This window comes from Carassius gibelio, chromosome A7, assembly GCF_023724105.1.
Source record: "Carassius gibelio isolate Cgi1373 ecotype wild population from Czech Republic chromosome A7, carGib1.2-hapl.c, whole genome shotgun sequence".
Classification (NCBI taxonomy): domain Eukaryota; kingdom Metazoa; phylum Chordata; class Actinopteri; order Cypriniformes; family Cyprinidae; genus Carassius; species Carassius gibelio.
Genome location: NC_068377.1, coordinates 25,900,368 through 25,923,071, shown reverse-complemented (window position 1 = coordinate 25,923,071; position 22,704 = coordinate 25,900,368). Strand labels below are relative to the sequence as shown.

The 22,704-nt window shown below is 38.8% G+C and overlaps 1 protein-coding gene across 26 annotated transcripts in view; it reads left to right on the top strand.

Moving 5' to 3' along the window:
* The window catches only part of LOC128016958 (tight junction protein ZO-1), a 105,228-nt gene that overhangs the window by 70,414 nt on the left and 12,110 nt on the right, over positions 1-22,704 (top strand). For 13 of the 26 annotated variants that reach the window (XM_052601954.1, XM_052601942.1, XM_052601957.1 and 10 more), the window contains 17 exons: positions 1,800-1,924; positions 2,248-2,350; positions 3,063-3,363; positions 3,635-3,738; positions 6,382-6,547; positions 6,773-6,908; positions 13,393-13,523; positions 14,846-14,951; positions 15,108-15,258; positions 16,414-16,522; positions 17,218-17,437; positions 17,610-17,794; positions 18,144-18,239; positions 19,392-19,474; positions 19,648-19,858; positions 20,839-20,939; positions 21,893-22,231. In XM_052601954.1, the coding sequence (XP_052457914.1) occupies positions 1,800-1,924; positions 2,248-2,350; positions 3,063-3,363; positions 3,635-3,738; positions 6,382-6,547; positions 6,773-6,908; positions 13,393-13,523; positions 14,846-14,951; positions 15,108-15,258; positions 16,414-16,522; positions 17,218-17,437; positions 17,610-17,794; positions 18,144-18,239; positions 19,392-19,474; positions 19,648-19,858; positions 20,839-20,939; positions 21,893-22,231 (2,667 nt within the window). Of the gene's footprint in view, positions 1-1,799; positions 1,925-2,247; positions 2,351-3,062; positions 3,364-3,634; positions 3,739-6,381; positions 6,548-6,772; positions 6,909-11,130; positions 11,167-13,392; positions 13,524-14,845; positions 14,952-15,107; positions 15,259-16,413; positions 16,523-17,217; positions 17,438-17,609; positions 17,795-18,143; positions 18,240-18,442; positions 18,470-19,391; positions 19,475-19,647; positions 19,859-20,838; positions 20,940-21,892; positions 22,232-22,704 lie in introns of all 26 variants that reach the window. The other 13 variants (XM_052601946.1, XM_052601945.1, XM_052601934.1 and 10 more) reach the window with 3 other exon arrangements.

Here is a 22,704-nt window from a genome sequence, read left to right as displayed (position 1 = left end):
TAATGTTGGCCATTTGTCAGTTATTAGACATAACACCCCTACTTTTTCTTTTCTCCCTCTACTCTTTTGGGATGACTAGTTACAGGATGTGTGGTCATTGGGTACACAATAGCCAATGCCCCAGATGGCAGGAAGCGGTGTTTGAGTGGACAAATACCTGCTCTGCTACACTTCCTGTTCCTTTTCCCCTTCCTGCATTTTCTAGGCTCTAACCTATTTAAACCAGAATCTATGAAAGTGTGAGATATAATGCGTCAGTGAGTTGGGCACAGTATTCTTTAAGCACTTCCTTCTGTGAGAGTTGGAATACTGTGATTGGTTGTTGGACATATCAGTCAAACGCTCTCATGGGCAGGCCTTAGCCAATAAAAGCCGTTATGGCTACATGAAACTAGTGTAACACTTCAGTTCAGTCAGTTTTTTTGATGCACTGACAGCTGAGACACAAGATTATGGACTTTATTATAGGTGAAATCTCTTTAGCGGTGTTATTCTGCTGCTGGCTAACAGTATTGCATAGCTGCATCTGTTACTATCCACGAAAAATAAACAAAAGGCTGTATTCTTCCCCCTGTGATTATTATATGCTTCTCACCTGCTCAGGCTCTTGATATGATTTATAGCTGTTTGTGTTTAGAGGAAGAGCTGGACACTCACAGTCCAGATGGTTTGGATGGCAAGAGAGAGTTAGAACAGACGAGTGCGTGTGTGAAGACGCCCAGTGCATAGCTGTCAACCCTCCCGTTTTTTCCGGGTTTCTCACGTATTTTAGGTCTTTTCCCGCTGTCTTCCCCTTTTTAGTATTTTCCCGTAAAATATCCCGTAATTTTACACTATGGGTTAACTCAGAACACGCATCTATCTGTGTCTGTGAAGTGGCTTGCACTTGGGTTGCTTGACCTCCAGTACAGCAGGTGGCAGTAGCTTAGGCCACCATCGAAGAAGAAGACAGTTACAGCGGCGCCAGCGGGCGGGAGGAAGAGGGGAAAAGTAGCGGGAAGTGAACTTCGAGAGAGTAGATGAGTGTGATGTGCGATGATGGATTAGGACGCCGAATGCCAAAATCACTGAATTAATCGCCAACCAAAATTATGTCGATATTTGAGTAAATGGGAGTCCACCTTCCACTACCTGACAAGCAGCCATTTTTTTTTTTTTTTTTTTTTTTTTTTTTTGACAAGCAGCCATGTAGGTCCAAATTATGCCTACTGCAAAATTTGTCGTTGTCGGGAAAAACGACGTTTCTCAGCACGAAATTATTAGCTATTAATATTCAATTATTATTAATATTACCTTGTTCATAAATAAATCACTTTTAACATATCAATTGGTCTGTCATTCTTTAATATATATTGTGTAGTTATAAACTCTTTAGACTGTTAATGATTAGTGCTTTTTTTTAAGTTTGTGGATAAGAATCGTGTAAAAAAAAAAATCCCTTATTTTGGGGATGGATTCCGGGAAATGTCCCTTATTTTCAATGTTCAATGTTGACAGCTATGGCCCAGTGACATCAGGAAAGGCTCTAAACTGAGCTTTGCCCTCTGGCCATCTGTCTGGAGTCTGTCTGTCAAACTCTTCCTCTTCACTCTTATCGTTCTTTCTTTTTGATTGCTTGAGTGCAAAAGCGAGAGCTCAAAGCTCCAGACACCTGGGAGATTGAGAAGCTGCCAGACATAGACACAGAGTAACCTACATACTGGTCTTCCTCATTCTATCCAATGTAATAAAATTATTCGGAGATGTGCTGTGATTTTCAAGAGCTCACTCAACACTGTGTACGTTCATGCCCATTGCAGGCACCAGGTTTCGGGTTTGGAATCGCCATCTCAGGGGGCCGTGACAACCCTCATTTCCAGAGCGGAGAGACCTCTATAGTGATCTCAGATGTGCTCAAAGGGGGACCAGCGGAGGGACTTTTACAGTAAGATATTTCATATTTAAGAAATTCAATATTTAAAACAGTTTTTTAACTACCAGAAAGTTAATTTATATTTATATATCTTTTTGGTTATATAAATTATAAAAACATTATGTTCTATTTATTTATATATCTGTGTATAAAAAATAAATAAACACTAGCTTTTAATTTTTTCTGTTCTATGTATATGTATATATAAAGTTTGGACCGCTTTTATTGTTATCATTTCTCTCTCTCTCTGTCTCTCTTTTTCTTATTTATATAAAAACATGAATTTAGATTTTTCTCTTCTTCACAAAAAGATTTTTTATTTTTTTTGTCTGCAGAGAGAATGATAGAGTGGCGATGGTAAACGCTGTCTCCATGGACAATGTGGAGCATGCCTACGCTGTTCAGCAGCTGAGGAAAAGTGGAAAGAATGCCAAAATTGTGAGTTAACGTCACAGCATCATCCCTCATACATTGCGTCAGTCCTGTGCAACCTTAAGTCTTAACTGGGCTACAGTGAGTAAGTGGGCTGTGATGGAGGCTGGAAGAACTTGAGCGAGGCAGGACATGCAGGTGATCAGTCATGACTGAGCTATATATTAAGCAGTGAGGAATGCTGGGAGTCAAGCCGAAGTACTGCAGAGTATTTGTCTTTGTGAGGGTAGAGGAGCTGCTAGTCAGTGTCTAGAGATGTTCCGTTTTTTTTGCCCTCTGTAAAGATGCATGACCTTTAGAGCTAGATTTTTTAAGTACATAGTTTGATTGGTACTTTAGGGTTTCTTTGATGCAAGTGATATACATATTTTCACAGCTGATAATGACATAACTGAAGAATCCACACTTCAGATGAAGATGCATAGTAATTTCTTGTAAAGAAATATAATAAGAAAGAAAATAACATGTACATTCAAATAATATTTGAATATATAATTAATTAGGTTTTCATTTTGGACTCTGAGTGCGATTAATGGCCACATTTGATCACAAAATGCGTTGACTAATTAGAATAAAGTATTCCAGAGAGCTGTGTAATTATGGTATATTACTGATGACTGGCTATTGCCCTCACTAATGATAGTAATAAATATGTTCTATTTTTATATTTTATATTTTGTGTTAATCTTATTAAAATGTTAATATATTGCCTGTTCAGACTATCCGCAGGAAGCGGAAGGTGCAGATTCCTGTAAGTCGAGGGGGAGACAGAGAGACTATGTCAGAGCGAGAAGAAGAGGACGACACTGAGGAGGATGATTATGAGGGTCCCGCACGTGCAGGGGGAGCGAGTGGAGGCACGAGCAGAAGAAACGAGCGCAGCGGCAGCGCTGGAAGAAGGGACCATAGTAATTCTCGTGAGAGGAGCATTTCCCCACGCTCAGACAGACGATCAGTTGCCTCCAGCATCCCAGCACGGCCTTCCAAAGTCACACTCGTCAAGTCCCGCAAGAATGAAGGTGGGTGGAGCTGTTAAAAATTACTTAATTACTATTGATGGCTTCACCAGAGGGCTTGGCAAACGTATTAGAATGTGTAAAAAGGTGTAACGCAGGCTGTTGTACATTAGCTAATAGCTGTGATTAGTCTATTGGCATAAATACCCATGGGGTGCTTTCATCAAGAACAAAGCTGTAGTAAGTTACTCAGTAGATTTATCAGTCACTCATTAATTCAAGTGGATTTTGTCTGTTACTGCTCACTCTTGTGTGTATTTTCTGTTGTGTCCAGAATATGGCCTGCGTCTGGCCAGCCACATTTTTGTAAAGGACATTTCTTCCGAGAGCCTCGCAGCCCGTGAAGGCAACATACAAGAGGGAGATGTCGTTCTGAAGGTATGAGAAGCATTGTCTGGGATGAGTCATCAATGGTTCAGGAAAAGAAGAGAACTGGATAGTCAGTGGAGTGAAAGTAGAGCTTCACCAGTTCTTTGTGCACCCTTTATTTTCTTCTGTCTTGCTATATCTACTAAGATATTTGGCTGTGTAAGTCATTGTTGTAAACAATTTTGGCTCCCTCTAAACTCATGGTTCCAACTTAAGTTATCATGCTTTCAGCATTTGGCTTTCCATATATGGATTGCCCACTGTGATAGTAATTTTACCTTAAAGAATATAGAAATTATCAACTGACTGACTAGTTTTGGCTGACGAAGAGCTGTAACACTTACCAAGTTATTACCGTATTTTTCGGACTATAAGTCGCACCTGAGTATAAGTCGCATTAGTCCAAAAATATGTCATGACAAGGAAAAAAACATATATAAGTCGCACCGGACTATAAGTCGCATTTATTTAGAGCCAAGAACCAAGAGAAAACATTACTGTCTACAGCCGCGAGAGGGCGCTCTATGTTTTCAGTGTAAACTACAGGAGCACTGAGCTGGAGACGGTAATGTTTTCTCTTGGTTCTTGATTCTAAATAAATGCGACTTATAGTCCAGTTTTCTCTTGGTTCATGTCAAATTAATTTTGATAAATAAGTCGCACCTGACTATAAGTCGCAGGACCAGCCAAACTATGAAAAAAAGTGTGAATTATAGCTGGAAAATACGGTAGTTGTTTAATTGGGGACATTACTTGACCTTTCCTTGCAAATTTATGAGCCGTCATCAGCTAAATGAGGCTAGTGCTTACTGAGTGGAACAGAGCATATCATAGAGAGCACTGGAGTGAAACTGCAGGGCATAGAGCACACTGCCAGCAGGCTTGTTGCAAGTCTCTGTAAATGGAAAATCATGGACTCCCAAATATATATTATACCAATATTTTTTGTTAAAAATTATGTAGGAAAAGTAATAGATGAATTTATGACAAGAGTGCACCCTCAGGAATCTACATTACAAAAGGAGCTTTGACCTTTGTTTAAAAAAAAGACTTCCTCGTTGCCTTTTTCTCTATCACATTTTAGAAATCATCAGAAGTTATATATCACTTGAAAACATAAAATCTAAAAATTCATCCTTCAAAACCCATTTTAAAATCAGACATTGCATTACCATGTAAATGGCACATCAAAATCATGTTACAAAATGTTTTCAGTCATGAAATATAAAAATTTAGGTGTGTATCATGCACATTCAAGTCTATCTTCAAAAACGTGAGTGACAGTTATCAGGTTAAAATCAGTTGTCATAACATTTTAATAGTATTTTACAATATATAATGCAACTATAAAAATAAATGCAGCCATGGTGAAGAGTCAAAAGGGACTTCTTTTAAAAGCATCTGTCTTAATATTATTAAAAACATAATTTTGAACAGTGGTATATATCGGTCCCTCCAGAAAAACGCAATTATGCGATCGCCTGATTTAATGCATAATCAGCCAAGGGCCGCATATTTATGCGGGGGTCGCATTTTTTCAAATACGCCGCACTTTCGCCGCATAAATTGCCAATTTCAGGAAGCAAAATATGCGGAGGTAGCATGATTTTCATAATTTTCGTTGCAAAAAAGTCACATATATCTTTTGAAAGTTGAAAAATGTTGCGTTTACTTCACACAAGTAAATCACATTATTTCCCAATGGGAACCTTATGAAGTGACGTAATTGCACGACGTGAACATCATCTGTGAACCCCGTGGTGAAACCAGGGTGAAGGACGCAAATTATTCTCATCTGCCAACAAAAATAAGTGCAAAAGACCACGCAAAGCAGTTACCCGGTGTGTTACATGACAGTGGGGGCAAATTATTTTGAGAGAGGGATGAGGATGAGGATGGCGAATGATAGGCCAGTGTTAAAGGCTAAGCAGTTAGCTTTCATTTTCACAGTGGACTGTTGTAGTTTCATTCAGAAGTTGATGCACCTCTACAGTTGTAAGATTGTACTTTTTTGTTACAGAATAGTACCAAACCTTACAGTTAGTTGTAAGTATATTAGTATTATGTAAAAAAAATTTATGTTGCAGTAAGAGATTGCACTTTGCAATTCCTGTAAAACAGCATTTGTATATTTGTGTGTATATTTTATTTGCATTCATTTTTACAGAAGTAGTTGAATAATCCTTTTGTAAAGCTAGAGAACTTGTTTGACTCAATGTTTTGAAAGTTTGCGCCATGTGTTAATTAAGGTCTGAAATAAAACTTAAATATTATGTGATTTAGTATGCTTGATTTTCATAGGAAGTCATTCCATCGCATAAGATAGCAAAAATATCCCGCATATTCCATCGCATTTTTTAAGAAAACATGCCCCAAATTTAAGGGTTTTTGCCCGCAACAATCACAAAAATATCAGGGACTGTATATGGTATATTTATTTGCCTGTTGCTATCTGAAGGACAAATTTAAGCTTATAAGTTTATAATTAAACAGCAGGCTCTCTCAACAGTGATTAGTGCTTTATACCAGCTATCATTTGGTATGGCCTTTGTCACTGATGATGAAGTTGTATTATACAAAATAGCAGACTTCTGTATCCATAGTTCATCCAGAAAATGGTGTTCTGCTCTTTTCCCTGTCCTCTCCATATAGATCAATGGCACAGTGACTGAGAACCTGTCTTTGATAGATGCGAAGAAGCTTATAGAGCGATCGAAAGGCAAGCTGAAGATGGTGGTACAGAGGGACGAGAGGGCGACACTCCTCAACATTCCAGATTTGGATAATAGCATTCCCTCAGCTAATTCAGAAAGAGATGGTGAGATGATCCTAGTTAAAAATGCAGATTAGTTTTGTAGAAATTTAGACTTGAGTTTAAATGATATGTAGACATGTATTTCAGACTTTGTATTTTGCATTGTTTTCATTACATAACTCTCTCTCCTTTTTCTTTTTCCTTTTTTTGGAGGATTTTTGTCTTTTTCTAAATGCAAGTAAACATGGATTAAATTGACACTTGAAAATCATAATTTTTTTTCAACAGACATTTCAGAAATTCATTCACTACCATCAGATCATTCCCATGAGCGCAGCCGTCGCAGTCGATCCCATTCCCCTGACAAACGCTCAGAGCCCTCCGATATCTCCAGCCACTCTCCACAACAGATGAGCAACGGCAGGTAAGAGACATTACATTAACCAAACAAAACCCCTTGAAGTTTCTTAAAGGACCATTAACTTTTCCATTTCCCTGGTTAACACCAGACTTTGGATCGTCTCATTAATTTAGAGAGATGAATATATACTATAGGATCCTCTGGTATATGTGTGCAAGTCCTATCTCGGCTTCTAGCAGCTTTAGATGTCAGCTAGAGCAGTAATGTCTGCTTAAAGGGATAGTTTATCTGCTTACCCTCAGGGCATTCAAGATGTAGGTGTCTTTATTTTTTCAGTAGAACACAAACAAAGATTTTTAACACAAACTGTTGCAGTCTGTCAGTCTTATAATGGAAGTGAATGGGAATCACAGCTAAAACATACAAAAAAAATTAAACTGTGCGGCTCGTGACGATACATTGATGTGTGAGGCACAAAACGATCAGTCTGGGCAAGAAACTGAACAGTATTTATATAGTTTTTTTTTACCTGTGATTCACGCAATGTCGGAACTGTTAGAACTCTCCTGAGTGCGTCCCGTTCTGCATGTTCTCAGCAGCATTGACACTCTACAATCTCAATCAGGAGTGTCAATGTCAATGGTCCACTTGAGAGATAGGTGGCAGTAATGCATTTATAAGTCTGCTATCAGCCATAAAGCAAGAAGAAGAAGACACCTAGCTTGAGAATGCACTCAGGAGGAGGCGCTCAGGAGGACATGCTCAAGAGAGTAAACATCGCATAAGCAGATAAACATCAAATTTTCATTTTTGGGTGAACTATCTCTTTAATGACAAAAGCGCTGTGAATGATTGCTGGTCCTGAGAGATTTCAAGTTTTCCTCCCCTTCACCCTGAGCCTGCTTTAAATGTCATAAATAATCATATGAATCACAATAATCAGTGAAGAAGAAAGATTTACATGGATACTTACAGATATACATTAGATTTAACAAATTTTACACTTACTCTCACTGATTTGTATTTGTTTGAAATATTTTTGTTTCGTTCTGTTTTGCTTGCAGTCAGAGGAGAGTGTAAGTGTTGGTCATAGCGCAGTGAGCTGCCTGATCATAACTCAGTTTGACACTACAGTAGAGCTGAGCTCATGTAGCTGTCTTAACTAACATAGTAGATGTGCACTAGCACTGTTTGACCGCAAGTGGTCTGATGACTTATCTCAGTGTTGTTTGTGTGTGTGTTTGTATAAGAGACAGAGAAGTACAAGAATCAGTGTGTTTGGATATCAGTTGTGTGATGCTACAGAATAGTAAAAACCCTCAAAGGTTTAGACATTTGAAGCTTGTCTCACATAACATATTATGATATATGGAAACATTATGAAGTACAGTGAGATATATATATATAATAAATATAATAAAGGATTATTAGGAACACCTGTTCAATTTCTCATTAATGCAATTATCTAATCACCTGGCAGTTGCTACAATGCATTTAGGGGTGTGCTCCTGGTCAAAACAATCTCCTGAACTCCAAACTGAATGTCAGACTGGGAAAGAAAGGTGATTTAACCCTCTGGGGACGGATTAGGCGGTACCGCCCAAAATGGCATACTTTTACAAATGTGTAGTTATCTCAAAAACTATTAATGCTAGAGAGATGCGGGTTTTTTTGCCGTCTTCCTCAGATTCCGCTGAAAACAGCGGTGTCCAGTTTGTAAACACTTCCCTTATTGCGCAATACCACTGCGTAAACAGGCCAATGAAAACGATTGTGCTAGGCAGATTCAACACGCAACAGCCAATGGAAAAATTGCCGCTGGGAGGAGTCTTTTTCTAACCCAATCAGAGGAAGGTTATGTCTTCTAGCGATTCAGAGGACTCTGTAGCTCTGCTGTAGCCTTGTAAAAGCTGGCTGGACTAAAGTAAAAGACATGTAATCAATAAGCGTTCAGAGAATCAGCATCAGGGTGGAGAAAGCAGAACGCGATCGGAGTATTAGCGAGCACAAAGAGCTAAATTCGAGCGATCGGAGAATCAGCATCACGTGGAGAAAGCAGAAAGTGATCGGAGTGTTGGCGAGCACAAAGAGATAAATTCGTGAGAGATACAGCATTATTACAGAATTGTTTTATCAAAATGGCAAGCAGTAAAAAATTTACGGCAGAACAAGCTCTGGAACAATTACTGGAAAGGCCTGGAGAGGCCTTGCTTTGCTCACTGGCATGCCTAGGGCTGTTTTTTAAAAAAGTTAATTATTTAATTGTTCTTTACACATTTGATTAAACAATAACACATTTCTGTCAAGCGAAGAGTTTGAAAAAATATATTTTCTTTGTTCAAAAACTGTTCTATATTGTGTGTTTTTCAGTAATAAATGACAAAAATCTAATTTTCGTTTTTGAAATTCTCTAGTTTATTGTAAAATGTTTCACTCATACTTCCTTTATATAAACATATTGCATGCATGCTTATGGTAGCTTAGGGTCTTCTGAATCCATAGATACCAAACACAGGGTGTTTCATCTCCTTTACATATGATTTATAAGCCCAAATATAAAAATAGAGAAAACAGAGCAAAAAGGGCTTAGTCCCAAAAATAAAAAAAACGCCTAGGACTGTTTGTAAATAAAGTTAATTATTTAATTGATCTTTACACATTTGATTGAACATTAACCCATTTCTGTCAAGCAAAGAGTATGAAAAATATATTTTTGGGTCAAAAACTTTTAACTATTGTTGTGTGAGGTAGGATTTTCAGTAATAAATGACAAAAATCTCATTTTCGTCTTTGAAATTCTCTAGTTTATTGTACAATTTATCACTCATACTTCCTTAATAGACATATTGCATGCATGCTTATGGTAGCTTAGGGTCTTCTGAATCCATTGATACCAAATACATGGTGGTCCATCCTCATTACATATGGTTTATAAGCCGAAATGTAAAAATAGAGAAAACGGACCAAAAAGGGCTTAGTCCCCTAAGGGTTAAGCAATTTTGAGCGTGGCATGGTTGTTGGTGCCAGACGGGCCAGTCTGAGTATTTCACAATCTGCTCAGCTCATGGGATTTTCACGCACAACCATTTCTAGGGTTTACAAAGAATGATGTGAAAAGGGAAAAAAACCCAGTATGTGGCAGTCCTTTGGGCGAAAATGCCTTGTTGATGCTAGAGGTCAGAGGAGAATGGGCTGACTGATTCAAGCTGATAGAAGAGCCACTTTGACTGAAATAACCACTCATTACAACTACGGTATCCAGGAAAAAGAAACTACTGACTACACAAGCTCACCAAAATTGGACAGTTGAAGAATGTTGCCTGGTCTAATTAGTCTCGATTTCTTTTGAGACATTCAGATGGTAGAGTCAGAATTTGGCATAAACAGAATGAGAGCATGGATCCATCATGCCTTGTTACCACTCTGCAGGCTGCTGCTGGTGGTGTTATGGTGTGGGGGATGTTTTCTTGGCACACCTTAGGCCCCTTAGTGCCAATTGGGCAATTGTTTAAATGCCACGGCCCACCTGAGCATTGTTTCTGACCCTGTCCATCCCTTTATGACCACCATTTCCAGCAGGATAATGCACCATGTCACAAAGCTTGAATCATTTCAAATTGGTTTCTTGAACATGACAATGAGTTCACTGAACTAAAATGGCCCCCACAGTCACCAGATCTCAACCCAACAGAGCATCTTTGGGATGTGGTGGAACGGGAGCTTCGTGCCCTGGATGTGAATCCCACAAATCTCCATCAACTGCAAGATGCTATCCTATCAATATGGGCCAACATTTCTAAAGAATGCTTTCAGTACCTTGTTGAATCAATGCCACGTAGAATTAAGGCAGTTCTGAAGGCGAAAGAACTGCCTTAATTCTACGTATTAGTATGGTGTTCCTAATAATCCTTTAGGTGAGTGTATATAAAATATATAATTGATCAAAAAAATGCAGCCTTGTAGAACATAGTGTACATACATGCAAACATAAATGGTTATTAATGTAAACTGATTTAATACAGTGACATTATGCAAGTATAAACTGGCTCTGGTCACACTTTAAAGTCTGGGTGATGAACAGTACTGGGCAACATGAGAATGCTCTAGGGTCCTCCTTCAGCACCACAAAAAAATTGATGGTCTTAAAAGTAATTTACTGGACCTGGACTGCTACTCTTTGATGTATTTTGGGGGATGATGAACCTGTTTGTCAGTGAGCCAGGTTAATATCTCAGAGCCATGCTTCACTCACTCACTGTTGAATAACTGCTCTGTCTTTACACAGGCTGATGGGCTCGCTTCTCACCAGAATGCTCCCGCTGTAAGTGCAGTGCTCTGTACACAGTGGATCGTTTTTGTAGATGGAGTCTGAGTGCATGGATATTAGGTTGATTTGTTGTTTGTGAATGTTTTTTTGTGCAATTTTGTCATAGTTCTATTAATGTGTGGGTCCTGTGTTCTATATGGATGGCTTAGTTTGTAAAATGCACTTTAAATGCATTTGATGTGGTGCATTACAATGTGCTTGTACTGAAATTAGCATTCATTGTCACGTTGAGCTGGTAGCACAGAGGCTACTCTCTCTCTCTCTCAATCTCTCGCTCTCTCTCTCTCTCTCTCTCTGTGTGTGTGTGTGTGTGAGAGAGAGAGAGAAAACCGCCAGTGGGTGTCAAGGCTGTTATGCAGAAATGGACATGAATTAATTTTCCTGCATGTGTGTTCATTAACCTTGGAACAAAGGTTAGACAACACAATTCCCTCTGAACTTTGTATCACCAATTGTTTTTTTTTTCAATGTACAAGACACAGAGATACAGTCTCTCTCCCCTCAGTCTGAGCTGTCAGCTTTTTAATCTCTCCTCTACACAAAGTTTCTCAAGAGCACTTAAGTGTGTTGATTCTCTGTTTTCTCTGTATTAGGGTAGGGTAGGCAAGTTTATATACAGAACATTTCATACACAGTGGTCATTCAGTCTGCTTTACATAGGCATAGAGAAAATAAGAAGTAATCAGACGTGTAAAATCCAGTTGTAAAACTGCTTGGGCTGTCTGTATTTCTTGCTGACTCAGATCTAGTGATGTAATAGGTCTTTCAGGTTTATAGCCTGTTCTATATTAGACATTTGCAAAGTAACTTAGCCAGCAGTAATTCAGAAGTAAAAGAAAGAGAGCAGCTTCCAAGTGCCGTATTTTGTACTTGTAATATAAATATCAATTTATTTGCTTTTCTTCCTGTGCAATCACAAGAAATTAGTCACAATACTAATCATTTAGGGGAAAAAAAATTATACACAATAATATATAAAATGTATATACACACTGTAAAAAGTGATGATTTTTCTAGGGGTTCAATGCACAAATGTACGTAGAAACATTTTCAGTGAGATTGTAACAGGTCACATTAGAAACAAACGCAGGATAATGTAAGCAGAGGATTTAGCCTGTGTGTGATGGATGTGTTAGTACAGAGAAAACCAACAGAGCAAAGGAGAGCTTGGGATTTATGTAGCCCTCTGTATGTGTGTGTGCCAGTGTATTTTAGTGAATGTCCAAGGCATAAGAGATTTGTTAAAGTACACTTTTTTTTTTCTTTTTTTTTTCTTCTTTTTTTTTTATCCGTCTCATTTTGTTTTTGTTGAAAATAACATTTAATTTCTTGTCAGATATCGGTTTGTTTTTACTGATTCAGCTGGCACAACAATGCTAATTGTGTTCATCAAAGAAAAATGTATTTAAGGAGTGGTCTGTTTTCTGTCTGAGTCATACTATTACCAATCATGTGACTCTCAAATTCACCCATAGTTCTAGGGTGCAGTCCTGATCCTGGACCCATCATATGTTTCTCCATTTTTCTGTGTCTGTGCACATCCAGAAATCAGAATGTGCAACAGCGAGTAGTTGTGATCCCTCAGAGCATTTTAAATATCTGAGAGTGTCCATGTTTACAGTTTTAAAAGAAGCTCCTAGTATCTGTCCTCATTTTTAGCAGGAGAAAAATGATACAGTCTGACCTAAAGCACTGGCATCTGGTGCCGTCTAATGAGCAATCTTCATCTCTGCTGTTTTCAAGCATTGTTCTGTTCATGAGCCTTCTGTTTTGTTTCCATTTAGCATTTGTCGCTTGCTCTTCCTTCAGGATGCTCTCATAATCAAGTTGAACAAATAAAATGTCTGACATGTTCTCAGAAACTACTGACCAAAATCTTATCTATAGTTTATGAAAGCCATCAACATTTTTTGAGGTCTATAGTAACTTGCCCAACAGGAATTTTTGCTTGCATTATGGTGTCTGCCTATGAAGTCTTTTTATCCAAAAGTATCTGCATATTGTTCAGCATATTTTTTAGTTGTTTATGCATGTATCAGGGTAATTTAATTTAACCATTGGTCATTTGATACACACTCAAAATATATTCCGCCTTATACAGTGTAACCTAAAGTCTTGATTTTCGTAAAATAAAGTTAATGTCCATGTTATTTGTCAACTGCTTATAAGCAGAGATAAAACCAGGCTCGGTTGGTAACTGTGAGCTGTGTGTGTCTCTAGCCACAGGAGTCGTGAGGAGGAGCGCATCTCCAAACCAACTTCTGTATCCACTCCAGTTAAGATCGCGGAGGATGCACGTCTGGTTCAGCCCACAGAACAGGCCGGGGACAAACAGATCCCTCCACTACCAGGTTGGGACTTTCACTTCCAGACTTTCAGCTCTTCTGTCGTTCCTTCTGCTCTCCTACTGGCTTATCTCCAGAGTCCAGTGGCATTTGGCAAACTTTTTAAATGATGAGGCAAAATCACCTTTTTTTTTTTACAAACGCAAAAGTCAGATATTATTGCTTTGACAGAAGTAAGCCAATTGACAGCTCTCGTTTTTTTTTTTTTATATATAATTTGTACTGTTCTCTGAGATCCACTTAAAATGTTATCAAGATTTTTACTTAAAATAATAATAATAATAATAATTTAAAAGAAATAGGCTATTTTCTGTCCTGTTTTGACTCGCCTCATCAGAACACTCTTAAAAAGGTGTGGGGATTGTAGACTCAAAGTAAATATACTTTCAGATCCAATATATTCGGCACAGCGTTGTCTTTTAGATTCAATCGTGTGCTGAACTGTGCTTTGTTAGTAAACTAATCCAGGGTAAAATGTAGGGCTTATTGCCGCAGTCCGGAACTTCATTAAAAATAAAGTTCATCCACTTTTTCCTGATGTTGGGATCAGAACGAAGGCAATGCAAAGACTGAGTTTTTCCACAACTTGGCACTGCACAGCATCTTGTTGTCCTCAGAGCATCTTTTTATCATTTGGTTTCTGCATTTGCCTCTCTCATTATTTAACTAGTACTGGAGTGAATCAGTGAGTAATCAGTGCTAAACAGGCAGTGCTGTAGAAGCAGGCGTTGATCATCTTCTGCGGAGGCAGAGTGGAACACAACCCACAACCTGACGTTTTGGGAAATTGGCTTCAATATAAGCTGTTTTAAGACTAACAAGAAAGTTTTGAGTTCTGAAACTTACAGGATGTTTTTATAGTACAATGAACTTTCTTATGTCAAAAGTCTTATATTTTCAGTTCATGACCCCTTTTTATTGTGACTTTTCCACTATATTTTACAGTGAGGCATAAAAACTGTGGCTTGCATACATTTGTGTGTGTATATCAAATAGCGTTCAAGCTCAATGTTTAGTTTTGAATTTTCTTAATTTTTTTTTTTTTTTTTTTTTTTTACGTGCACAATCTCCTTAGCCTCCTTGGAGAAAATGCTCATTGCTCCTACTCCTGCTCTCAACTTTACACTCCTCAAAATCAGACCTCTCCTCTCCTCTAGTGTTCTCTCTGTACTGTGCTGCTGTTTACTGCAATCTGTTCTGGAATGCCTTAATCTGACCTAGCTTTGCTTTGATTCTTTGTGTTCTGATTAATCACCTGTTAAAATAAATATGTGTTTATTAATATGATGTACATCATGGTCAGAGTCTTAACAGCAATGTATGTTTAGAGCCGAAACCTGTGTATGCACAACCTGGGCAACCTGATGTTGATCTGCCAGTCAGCCCTTCTGACGCCCCTGTGCCCAGTGTCACCCATGATGACAGCATCCTCCGGTCAGTGTCGTTCTATAATCTGTATCGGCTTCATGCTTCCAAGTGCCTTTACTTGTGACTTTGAATTTATTAGCAAAGTAAACATTCTGTATTATTGTGCAGATGCACGAGGACAGATAATAAAAAACTGAGCCAGTTTTTTTTCTTTGTTACCAGGCCTAGTATGAAGCTGGTGAAGTTTAAGAAAGGAGAAAGCGTAGGATTGAGGCTGGCGGGAGGAAATGATGTGGGAATCTTTGTGGCTGGCGTGCTGGAAGACAGTCCTGCTGCTAAGGAAGGCCTGGAGGAGGGAGACCAGATACTCAGGGTGAGGACCGTCTGGGACATCAGGACATTTACTACTAGACACAAGTAACAATTTTTAAGGCTTAAAAGTGAGGTCTTGCAATATGGATCTAGCATCAATTTAATGATAAATATCCCATCTACCTATTGTTTGCCTAGTTACAGGTGAAATCTGTATAATTTTGTTAAAAATGATACAATTTAATAAAAGTAAATCAATCAATTATGTATATATTCATATTATGTATATATTCATTACATTTTGAAATATATAATCAAATGAAGCATTGTTACAGATGTCAGACTGTTTGGAGCCAAACTGTGATTTTTTTTTCTGTTTTATTTGTTGCCTTTAAATCTACACATTATAACCATTGACATTCACTGTGTGAAAACATCACATGTGTCGCAGATACAGTGGCATGCTTCACTGTATCAAAGAAATCTTAAGAATTCATGTGTTTGATTGTTTTGCTATTGAACATCTGCTGTTGACTAATCTCTGTGCTGTAACACTGTAACATCCCACTTTTTCTCAGAAAAATATGAAGACACTATGTGACCCCTGTGGCTTTGGGCAAAAATAATCATGACATACTCCAGCTCTGACTCAGTGCCTGTCTCTCCACTGTTTGCAGCTTTCCTTTGTTTAGCTCTTGGCCGCACAATGGCGCTCATTGTTTTACTCAAGCCTCAAGTGGTCTTATGCTATAATCAGTTGCTGTGTGTAATACAGAGACTCCAAGTCGGGCTCATTTAGGCTTGTTTACCACTGAACACATTTTAATGAAACATGGATAGTTTTGTGTCACTCCCACACTAGTCACAGAGCAGGTCGTCATAGTGTGCGTACACACTCGTGTATGAAAGTTCCCCTCCCTGCTGCACAAACACACACTCCTTAGATTCCAGGCCCTGCCCCACAGCAAGACTCCCAGCTCATTGTTTTTCCCTTTCCATTTAGTCAGAGGTGACTGCTTGTTCTCCTTGACTCTTTTATATTGTTTTTTTTTCCTGAGATTGTGACTTTAAGATAAAGTAGAAAGAGAAAAAGTGGATTTTCTCTGCTTCTTGTTATTTCTCTATCCACTGTCAATAAACAGTGTATTGTTAGGGTGCAACACCGCAGAGATCATAAGACTGTGGTTTTTTTTCTTGCACTCCCTCCTGTTCATAGGTTAACAATGTTGACTTTGCAAACATCATTCGTGAGGAAGCAGTGCTGTTCCTGCTCGATCTGCCCAGAGGTGAAGAGGTCACCATCCTGGCTCAGAGGAAGAAAGATGGTGAGCAGATGCATATGCCTTTCATGTATCACATATGTTTGGCGGTGTTCACTTATAACATGGTTCTTTTTGACTCTGAGGTCCCCAACCCCCTTATACAAGACAATATTTGAAAGCCCTCCTGTCTAATCTGATATGTATCTCTGGTACTACTAAAGCCTTATTAGGCCTCCTGGAAGTTTGCTGAGGCCCATTAGTGCCCCTCTGTTCAAGAACCACTGGTCTAGAATATTTAATTCTTATTGGTCAGTTGCAGCTTCCTTTAGTCAGTGGCTTCTGCAATCAAATATCTCTGCTAAAATGACTGAGCATCGGTTTACCCCGTTGCTGCACTAGTATCATGTCTCCCATATCATTCTGTAGCCTTTTTCTTCTTGCATAATTTGATTCAACATTTTATGTCCTTTTCTTTGTTTATTTTGTAAATACTTTTGTATCAAGTAGGATAATGTGCAGTCCACCAGTTATTAAGAGTGATATAAGACCCTCCTGCTTCACGTTGGGGGCACAATCACCTTATCTGGCTTAATTTATAATAATTACCACCTCACTGTGTTATCCCTTTCTTATATAACATGTCTGGGTGTTTAGTTAAGTAACATTCAGTAATTCTAATAAAGATGTTTAGTGTTGTTGTTATAAAGCTGTTCCTCATCACTTCCTGTTGAGCATCTAGTTTATGTCCTGTCCTCTAGTGTATCGGCGGATAGTGGAGTCTGATGTGGGTGACTCTTTCTACATCAGAACACACTTTGAGTATGAGAAAGAGTCTCCTTATGGGCTGAGCTTTAATAAGGGAGAGGTGTTCAGAGTGGTGGACACCCTCTACAATGGCAAACTGGGCTCCTGGTTGGCCATCCGCATTGGGAAGAACCACCAGGAAGTGGAAAGAGGCATCATTCCCAACAAGAACAGGTAAGCACTCAGTAAACAGTATACAGAGTTTACCGATTAGCAAATTACAATAAATGAATGTTTTTATTAATCTTGTGAATTGCGTGACTATCTGTGTACAATTCCATAGATCTTGGAGAGAATCAAAATTCAATATCCTTAAACTGAAGCTGATCTTGTTTCTTCTCATCAGGGCGGAGCAGTTATCAAGCGTACAGTACACACTCCCCAAAACTGCAGGAGGCGACCGAGCGGACTTCTGGAGGTTCAGAGGTCTGCGCAGTTCAAAGAGGAACCTGCGGAAGAGCCGAGAAGATCTGTCAGCTCAGCCTGTTCAGACCAAGTTCCCTGCCTATGAGAGGGTGGTGCTTAGAGAAGGTATATATCTTAGATAAGGATACACAATATATCTGTTAACAGCTGATATTAGAGGATTTCATTATCATTATTTTTTCCCCCTTTCAATATTGGTCGCACATCGTCGGATATTGTACATTTAATTTCCCCCATTTAAAATTAAATCTTTTTAACTAATTTTAAAACGAATATTCATTTCTGATGACTAAAGTCAATTATTTTAAATAAAAAATTTTTTAATTGAAATTAGTTTTATTTTTAGTTTATTTAAAGATTTTAACAGAATACTAATATCAGTCGTTCAGTTATCTGAGAATAGATCCAATTCTTTGGTTTAAACTAAAACAGATCTGTCTTTTTCTCATTGCAGCTGGGTTCCTGAGACCTGTTGTGATCTTCGGGCCAATAGCAGACGTGGCACGAGACAAACTGGCGAGAGAGGTGCCTGACCTGTTTGAGCTCGCAAGTAAGTGTCTATTTGTTAGCAAAGACACAGTGCTTCAGTTTTCTAATCCACCTACCTGTGCAGCATACTTGAGCAGTCACAGCTGTCCTGCTCTCCAATTTCAAAAAGTGCTTTTAAAAATTGAGTTTGTAAACTGATTCCATGAGTGGCCACTGGCTTTATTTACATAACATTGTTCCTGTATGACTGTATTTGCTTTTCAGAGACACAGCAGCCAGATGGAAGGGAAAGTATGTTGCATACAGTAGTCACATCAGCTCACTCCATCAGTAACCATAGTTAACTAGAGGCTGTGCATTATTATGGCAACCCTTATTTCAGTTAACACCAAATTGACACCGCTTGAAATGTTAATGATGAAACAAAATCCAGGATGTGTTCATGCTATCGACAGCTCCAACCCCCACCAACCCTTCAGACATGCTTGAGAGGAGATGAAGGCACATTGCTCATTGATTTGCCCCATCCCAAACACGTGCTTCCTGTGTTATTTTGTGATTCTTTGGGCTTTTTGTCGTGTTTCTTTTTTGCTGAAAAGATTTCCCGTAGTTGCTGCTATTTTACAGTCATGATATAGTAAAGGATACAGATGCAGGCTTGTTGTTTTAAAGGGATAGTTCACCCAAAAATAAAAATTGTGTCATCATTTACTCACCACTGGACCCCATTGGCTTTCGTTTTATGGAATATCTTCTTTTCTGCTTGGATTGGAACCACATGAGGAAAAACGAATGACAGAATATTAATTCTTGGGTGAACTATCCCAATAATGCCAAACATGGCTCCAAAAGGTCAAAACACACTAGCTTTACCCTGTAATGACATTCTGGTTGCACTCTTAAATGTTAAATGTTCTTCAGATATTCCAGACTCCCTCTTAGTCACTGTGGTGTACGGATGCTCCTTTACCCTCCACTTGATATATGTTTGGATATCTGTAATCAGAATGCATCGCACCACATTGATGTTACACGTATGGAACATGTGAACAGTCTGCAGTTGCTCATATTGTGTATGCGGGCGCATGTGCACATCCTTTCATGTTGAATTGCCTCCTCACTGTTTGCTTTTGAGGGGTGTAGATACTGAGGTACTGCATGATAGGGAGCACAGAAAGTATATGTGGAGTATATTGTGTTTTCTTTTGTGTAGAGAGTGAACCCAAAGATGCCGGCACTGAACAGCGCAGCTCGGGGATCATACGCCTTCACACTATCAAACAGATAATCGACCGGGTGAGATCACACTCACACATGCAAAGTTGTTTACATTATGCAATGCATGAACACACTCGCTCTGAATAGCACTACTGCCTCCTGCTGGTGGAGTATGGTACAACATGTTAAATAGCCGTAAACTTGACAGTCCATGAAATCAAGAAGAGATGTCTTTTGTACGTGTTGTGCAGGACAAGCATGCAGTGTTGGACATTACTCCTAACGCAGTGGATCGGCTGAACTATGCTCAGTGGTATCCCATCGTGGTGTTCCTGAATCCTGACAGTAAGCAGGGCGTGAAGACCATGAGGACCAGACTGTGTCCTGAGTCCAGGAAGAGCGCCAGGAAACTCCATGAGCGTGCACTCAAACTGAGAAAGAACAACCACCACCTATTCACAGGTAAACACAGATGTTTTAAGCTTGTGTTTTCTTAATTGTTAAAAAAATCTATATATTATGGAAAAGACTAAGAGGGACAGTGAGGATTGGCTCGTATGTAAAAGCCCCCCTTGTCCTCAAAGCATGATGGTATTAATAAAGTAACTACAGACCCAGACATGCTGAATGAGGTGGTTTATAAATGCACCACATCTTGCAACATAATTGCATGTACACACACACACACACACACACAGTAGTGAAGTCCAATTCATTTAATCAATTTGAATGATTCTGTTGAACAAAAGCACTTTGTGACGTGTTTGTGACTTAAAAAGAACATAAACATACATATGCACACACACAAAAAGTAACATCCGGATATATGCTAATTGCTAATTTCAATGATTTGTGTATCTTAATCAACAGACATATATACTTAAATTATTATACCTAAACTGGTTATTTTAGTACTAAAAACATCTAAACACCTAGGTGGGGGGTGGGGGGGATTCTTTTAATTGAAGAGGGAACTCTTTTTAAATGTCTTGTGTTAGTTAAATTCATCCAAATGAACCGGTTTGCTAAAATTAATCAAACACATCATATTACCCCACGTCACACACGTGCACACAAACACTGTGTTGTTCACAGTAATAGCTTAGAATATTTATTCATAAAACTGTACATCACATTAAATTTCATGATGGGTCACACTCAGCAGCCTGGCCACTATCTCAAGTTTTGGTCATAACTTTTATGAAAGTATTAAGACACTGTATCAGGCTGAGCTCTATAAAGACTGTTGTGTTATAGCGTTCCTCATTTGTTAATCGCTTTGAATAAATGTAAATGCTTAATGAGCACATAAGTGTGTGATACTGGTTGCTGCGTGCAGCGGACATTGAGATGCAGTGAAGTTGCTAAATGAATGTCCCCCTGACTCAGCTGGATTCTCTTTTGAGAGATTTGATGTCTTCCTTCCTGTCACTGTCCTTTAGCCACCATTAACATGAACAACATGAATGATGGCTGGTATGGAGCGTTGAAGGAGACCATTCTGCAACAACAGAACCAGCTGGTGTGGGTCTCAGAGGGCAAGGTGAGCTTCATTCAACTTTTCCACTGTGATGCACTTCCACAGCAGGTGTTCGACGTTTCAGGGACAGGGTTCATTCATGGTTGTCTGGTTTCTTGGTTCCATGTTTATATTTACAGAGCATAGTTTGATTCCCATGCATCTGTTCTTGTGGTCACAATATCCATGTTGTTGTGATGTTTCACCATAATGGGGTCAAACTAATGAAATCTGTACCAAGAACTGTCATATTTCACTTTAAAATCAAAAAAGAATTCAAACAGTTTTTAAGGTTTTTGCTTTGTGAAATAATTTGACATTTTTATTCTTAGTAGTTTAAAGCAATAAAAGGGAGATTATCATTCATATGTCAATGTTGTTACTGTTTAGTAAAAATTATTGAAACCAAAACTAAAGAGCTAAATAGGAATTTATAAAATGTCAAGTTTAAAAGAAATCTATACAAATATACGAAAAAAATCGTATAATAGTATAAATAATACTGTATTAACACGATCTCACATTCTTACTAATGAAAAAATAAGTGATTTAAATTGTACTTATGAATCATAGTTTTTGAAGTACTCTTTATGCTGATTTCAATTTCTTAAATTTATGGCAGTATTGTTTTACTAATATTGTTAGAAATTACAATGGTATCATTAAAGAATCAGGAACGATATTACTAGAAATGGTGATAGTAGAATATTATGTATTGAATTTTATGGTAAAAACATTTTATGTAAAATGTGTTATTCTGAATATAATGTTAAAATACAGAAAAATCTCAAATGTGGGCTTTATTTTCCTGTAAAATGTAATTTTGTGAGATTCTCCAATGTTACACATTTCATGCACATTTCAATTTGCTCTTTCACTAACTTTTCACCATCTCATCTCTCTCTACATGTTGTTCTCTCTCTCTCTCTCTCTCTCTCTCCCTCATTGAATTCTTTGGATTCTGTCAATCTCTGCAGGCGGACGGGGCACCTGGCGATGATTTGGACCTTCACGATGACCGTCTGTCCTTTATATCCGCCCCTGGTAGTGAGTACAGTATGTACAGCACAGACAGCCGTCACACCTCAGACTACGAGGACACTGACACAGAGGGCGGAGCCTACACTGACCAGGAACTAGACGAGACCCTGAACGATGAGGTTGGACCGCCCACTGAACCCGCCATCACTCGCTCCTCCGAGCCCGTCCGGGAGGACCCGCCCGTCATCCAGGAACCTCCTGGATACAGAGTGTACCAGCCTGAACCCCTGAACCGCATCGACCCCGCAGGGTTCAAGGCCCCTGCCCCTCAGCAGGTAGCGTTTCTGCGAGCCGTTCGCCTTCCCTGTTGTCTGGAGGCCGTGGTGTGCGTGAGAAAAGTGTTCTAGCGACGCTTTTGAAGGAGGAGTGCTTTAAAAACCCTATCATTACAGTACTAGAGAAGTGACAATGACTAATGAATAATTGTTGCCTCCTATTAATTATATGCATTTGTGAGCATGTAGTTGTGTGTGTGTGTGTGTGTGTATGTGATAAATATGCCTTGGCTGTTATACTACACATAGATGCTGTGACTCTTATCTTAGTATGATCACAGTGGAGATGGAAGTGAGGACATTGTATCATAAAGTATAAACGACTGCCCCATCCTTGTGGTATAGCTGTCCCCTTACTTGTCATGCAAAATGATGTCATTACCGAAAAGTATTATGTGCATGATTTACAGTGTGATATATATACATACATATACACCCCTTCTCATTCAGAGAGTTTTCTTTATTTTCATGAC